Source organism: Scyliorhinus torazame, chromosome 12 (assembly GCF_047496885.1).
Source record: "Scyliorhinus torazame isolate Kashiwa2021f chromosome 12, sScyTor2.1, whole genome shotgun sequence".
NCBI classification, from domain to species: domain Eukaryota; kingdom Metazoa; phylum Chordata; class Chondrichthyes; order Carcharhiniformes; family Scyliorhinidae; genus Scyliorhinus; species Scyliorhinus torazame.
In genome coordinates, this window is record NC_092718.1 from 63,921,286 (window position 1) to 63,927,285 (window position 6,000).

General features: G+C 45.5%; 1 protein-coding gene across 2 annotated transcripts in view; it reads right to left on the bottom strand.

Annotated features, from left to right (window-relative positions):
* Positions 1–3,964, bottom strand: part of minar1 (membrane integral NOTCH2 associated receptor 1) — a 66,029-nt gene extending 62,065 nt beyond the window's left edge. For both annotated transcript variants that reach the window (XM_072468795.1, XM_072468793.1), the window contains exon 1: positions 1,006–3,964. In XM_072468795.1, coding sequence (XP_072324896.1) covers positions 1,006–3,171 — 2,166 coding nt within the window. In that variant the 5' untranslated portion in view covers positions 3,172–3,964. The remainder of the gene's footprint in view (positions 1–1,005) is intronic.
* Between the last annotated feature and the right edge of the window lie 2,036 nt (positions 3,965–6,000).

A 6,000-nucleotide genomic window follows, 5' to 3' on the forward strand; every position in this document is an offset into this window, starting at 1 on the left:
TTGATTAGATGTATTTGTCACTGGTCTAGATCAATGCCTGCAGAATTAAATTTATTGAAACGGGAAGATTCATTCTCTCAAGTGCATGCTGCATGTTTGGTCTCAGTTACGAAACATTTGTGGTGTAAATCAAGAATTAAGAATCAGCTACACATAGGAGACAAGTTAACTGAGACTCTGCTACCCTCTTGAGTCAGGTGGAATCCTAATTTCCGACTGGCACAACACATAGTTAGCACCTGAAAGCAAATCTTTGCTTGAGACTGGTGCCAACAACTATCCATGACAGCATGTTGTAAAGTCTTGTGTGTGTGGTATTTATACAGGACACCCATGGTATTGCTCAGTGTGATAGCTATATTATAAGAGGGGTATCATCAAAAGAGAGGCCAAAGAGTGATACGAAATGTGCCACTTGGTCCCTGCATCCTATTGGTCCCCATTCTGGATTCAGCGGCATTCATATAATTCTAATATATGTATCTGATATTATAATATTCGATCAATGTTTTGCCTTTGGAAAGCGTTTCCTGTAAGGGTTACCTTCACTTCCTGTCTCACCTTTCCCGACACGTTATTGATAACATTGACTGTAACTTCAAAACATTCAAACTTCCACTCGCCTTGAACAATGTCTGAGCATCTCTCTTACTTTACAACACCCTGCAATGAATAGTCATTGATTTTTCGACCAATTTGACTTTTATGTTGCTTATTAGGATAATCAAACAGTGAGCAGATTCATCACTGGCACAGTGTTGCCCGTCTGGTGATACTTTAATCACCTGATCCGTTTAAATCATTGCTCGACATTCACTAAAGCAATTCCAATTCTCTTAACACTTACGCTAATGACCCCCCCCCCCCCCCCCAACCCTGTAAATGCAGTTGATTTGCTATCAGTTGCCGATGTATTATTCACACGAGACTTGTTTCATGTGAAGCGAATCTCCAAGAAACAAGGGTGAGAAATAGATGGTAACTGTCAGAAAGTAATGCAAATACCTCTCTGGTTTTGCGCTGCCAATCCTTGCTGTCTGTTAGCACTTGCTGCTTGCCCTCTTGCAGGGTGATGCCAGACTCGTTGCTGGTGCCCACGACCCTCCAGTCCCGGGGAGAGTTGGAGATGCTGGCGATCTTGGACTCGGTGGCGCTGTTCTCTTCGGATTTGGATGATCTCCTGACGAACAAACTTTTTCGCAGGGCTTTGACGCGGAGACTCTCGTTATTGCTGATCGGAGAGAGTTTCTCCGCCGCCGGCTCTTGGATCTTCTGGTCCAGTTTGTTGAGTTTGGCCAGAACCTGTGAAATCTCATCCCGGACCCCGGACAGGCTCTCCAACTTCCTCTCAATCTCACCGATTCTCAGCACCAGCTTGCAGACGCTCATCTTGAGTTCTTCATCCCCAGGCTGGTTAGGGAGATGCCCCTTGGCCATATCTTTATGAGGGACGCTGGCTTTGACAGGGGTCCGCTCCGGGCTCTCGCAGCCTGACTTGGGCATGCGGGACAGGGAACCGCTGCTGTTGTAACAGGACTGCAGGAGACCAGTGGACCCATTCACACTCATGTCATCCAGGAACCTGAAGATGTCACTGATATCATCACTGAGGGCCTCCGAGTCCTCGTCCAGTTGTTTGACGGGCACTTTCTCCCCGTACTTGGGATGATAACCCTGGACTGCCTCTTTACACTTGCCCCGGACAGCCTGTTCAGTCTGGGTCCCTACACTTGTCTTGTCGAAACTCTGTGGCTGTGATGGACAGCTGACACTTTTATCTTTCGCCTTCCTCTGGTTACAGTGAGCAGCCGCCTCCAGTTTGCAGCTGAACTGGTTGACCACCGGTCCCAGTGACTCCTCGCCAGCCCCTCCTGCATGTTTGAAGTAGGACTGTGCCCTGTCCATGGTGCTGATGGCATCGGCCGCCGCCGCTGCCTGCCTCTGGCGAGCCTCGGCCAGTAACTCCTCTTTGACATTGCTCTGATATCTGGGAGCGCTGTGTTTCTCTCCTGAAAAATACTGTTCACAGTCCTGGGCTGTGTCGTTGTTCAGGCTCCAGCTCTTAAGAAGCCAAGGGGCCGGTTTGTTTGGTTTGGAGGAGACTTTTCGGGGCTCTTGTGAAATCGTACTTGGACCAAAGTAGGTGGTCCCTTGAAGATCATCCAAACTTTCATGCTTGACATATCTTTTTTCTTGACTTGTCGATGGAATCGAATCACAGTAAGGATTGTTATAGGGCATCTCGAAACTGTTACTGAAGAAAGTGGAAAAACGTGAGCCATGTTTTCTAACGTGGGACCCATTCTCCTCATCCTCTGACTCCTTGTCCATGGGCACAAGCTTGGCAACACAAGGGAGCATGTCCTGAAGTTCACCATTGAACATAGGCCTGCCCGCTACACAGGGAGTGATGCTGAATGCCTCGTCGCTGGAATCAAATGTCCCAGTCCTGTCATTTTTCCCGCCCGGGGAGTCTTGATCAGAGTTCGAATCCTGGTCCGGGTCCATGGGGAAATATGTGGTCTGCATGACGCACGCCTGAGGGTCGATACCGTTAAAAGTTGGGGACGTTTGGAGTCGTTCGAGTGAGGCAGCCCTCCCTTTATTCTCCTCCGTCCCCTCATTCCTGAGCCTGAGGAAAAAATTGGGGTCTGAAGTGCAAATGAGACGTTGGCAATCTTTGCAGTCAGACGCGGGACAGACATCCGAGCCTCCAGGTTCCGAATGTTCACTGCAATCCTCCCTGTGCACCGAGTCCTGGCTGGATGTAGGAGAGCGAAGCCGACAGATTTCGCTATCTGATCGGCAGCATTCAAAAGATTCGTTTTTTCTGACCTTATGTTGGTGCCGATGAGGTAGCTTTTCCTTCGCGACCCCACCGTTCATTTGGATCAGGTTAAACATGGTGACGATATCGGCGGCAATCATGATCTTCTTGGACTGAGGACTGTCCACATTGCACCGCAATTTCTCTTTGAAAAGAGTGGCTGGGAAATTCGGGTCCAGGCAGGCGGTGTAAAATAACAGGCTCCTCAGCTTTGCCAAATGAGTTAAATCAAAGCGAGCACAAAGCAATTTGCACAGGTCCTGATAGGAAACTGTGCTGTGGTTGGTATCCAATTCTTCCAAGATCCGTACTAGAAACAGCGAGTATTCCGGGGCAGCTTCCATTTTCCTCGTTTGCGATTGTATTGATTGAAAATAAATTGATTTCCACCCTCCCTCTATCGAAATAGAAATCGCATTCTATTATGTTACTCCAGGTTATAACCAGCTCATGTGCTATTGTTAAAACAAATTTCGAAGCAATTGATCTTTTTTTCAACTCGCCACAAAAACAAAAAGACTAAGAGAGTCTGAAGGGTCCAATGCCTCTAGAATTGAAGAGCTCAGTGTTGTGCATATCCCGCACTTACCCTGTACATACCGTATGCAGGTGGCTTAGATGCCTGGAGTCCCGGTCAACAATTAATTCGCAATCAATGATGTGAACAGACTAACAACTCCCCGAGAGAAAGAGCCAGTTTGTCTACATCCCGCGCCTTATTATCTTTAACTTCAGATGCAGAAATACGCCGTAATCAGACAATGCAAATGCCGAGTCTCGCTGAAAATCCATGGTCGGTCAGTTTGCACGTTTGGAGGAAAGAGCTGTCCACAGGCAGGCGGGAGTGAATGGTGCTGAAAGGAAGGAGCTGTCAACGGGCAGGCGAGAGTGAATGGTGCTGAAAGGAAGGAGCTGTCCGCAGACTGGGGGTGCTGAAAGATTAGGCATCACTGTTTCTCTCCCGCATTACGTCATCAGCATTCAATCCAATAGATCAGCTTCAGGGAGAAACATAACGAGAAGCGCTCAATGTAGAGAGCTGGCAGGAACTGTATGCAATTTCAAACTTTACTTATTTTTCGACAAACCAACCAGGTGTAATTAGAAACATCGGTACTGGAGGAACAACAGTCAACCTCAAACAATGCATTCGGTCGAAAGATAATATTGGCCAGGATTCCAGCACAATATAATCCCCTCTCCCGCTCTTCTTCCAATAGGAACGGGAAGATACCATTCGGTGCTTTCAGCCCATTCCTCCATTCAATTAGACCAATGATTAACAACATCTTAACTCCCTTGACATGCTTGGATGTTGGAACCTTTTATACCTTACATAACAAAAATATATCATTGCCACTTTTGAATTTTTTAATTAACCTCCAGTGTCAACAGCGTTTTGACAGAGAATGTTACAGATTTTCATCACATTGAAGCAATGTTCCTCACATCACCTCTGAATGGCCCAATCAATTTTTAAGGTTATACTCCCTTCTGGAACACCCCCCCCCCCCCTCCCCACTGAAGGAAATGTGTTCTCTTTACCTCCCCATCAGTTAATTTAATAATCTTAAATATCTCAACTATATCACCAACTAATTTTCAATATTAAACGGAGTACAAACTAGTCAATGCAACCTGACTGAATAAATTAACCCTTTATGTTCCCTGAATTATTCTCGTGAATCTGTGCAACACCCCATCTAATGCCAATATATTGTTTATGCGTTTCAGTGCACAGGGCAGAATTTAATTTTGCAAATGGGATCTAAAAGTGGGGAAGCAGTGAGATAGTGGTATTGTCAATGATTCAGGGTAATATTCTGGAGACCTGGATTAGAATCCTGCCATGTCAGATGATGAAACAAGAAATCAATTAAAATCTGGAACATAAAGCCTAATCATGAAACAGCTGCTGTAAAACCCATTTATTTTAGGGAAGGAATCTGCCATTTTTACCTGGTATTGCCTACCTCTGACTCCTGATCCATAACAATGTGGTTGACTCTGATATGGCTTAGCTAGCCATTTAGCTCAAGGAAAATTAGGGATGGGAAGTGAATGCAGGCTTAATCAGTGATGCCCACATCCAATGAATGAATAAAAAAAGTTATTTATATAACATAAGAACATAAGAACTAGGAGCAGGAGTAGGCCATCTGGCCCCTCGAGCCTGCTCCACCATTCAATGAGATCATGGCGAATCTTTTGTGGACTCAGCTCCACTTTCCGGCCCGAACACCATAACCCTTAATCTCTTTATTCTTCAAAAAACTATCTATCTTTATCTTAAAAACATTTAATGAAGGAGCCTCTACTGCTTCACTGGGCAAGGAATTCCATAGATTCACAACCCTTTGGGTGAAGAAGTTCCTCCGAAACTCAGTCCTAAATCTACTTCCCCTTATTTTGAGGCTATGCCCTCTAGTTCTGCTTTCACCCGCCAGTGGAAACAACCTGCCCTCATCTATCCTATCTATTCCCTTCATAATCTTATATGTTTCTATAAGATCCCCCCTCATCCTTCTAAATTCCAACGAGTACAGTCCCAGTCTACTCAACCTCTCCTCGTAATCCAACCCCTTCAGCTCTGGGATTAACCTAGTGAATCTCCTCTGCACACCCTCCAGTGCCAGTACGTCCTTTCTCAAGTAAGGAGACCAAAACTGAACACAATACTCCAGATGTGGCCTCACTAACACCTTATACAATTGCAGCATAACCTCCCTAGTCTTAAACTCCATCCCTCTAGCAATGAAGGACAAAATTCCATTTGCCTTCTTAATCACCTGTTGCACCTGAAAACCAACTTTCTGCGACTCATGCACTAGCACACCCAGGTCTCTCTGCACAGCAGCATGTTTTAATATTTTATCATTTAAATAATAATCCCTTTTGCTGTTATTCCTACCAAAATGGATAACCTCACATTTGTCAACATTGTATTCCATCTGCCAGACCCTAGCCCATTCACTTAGCCTATCCAAATCCCTCTGCAGACTTCCTGTATCCTCTGCACTTTTTGCTTTACCACTTATCTTAGTGTCGTCTGCAAACTTGGACACATTGCCCTTGGTCCCCAACTCCAAATCATCTATGTAAATTGTGAACAGTTGTGGGCCCAACACTGATCCCTGAGGGACACCACTAGCTACTGATTGCCAACCAGAGAA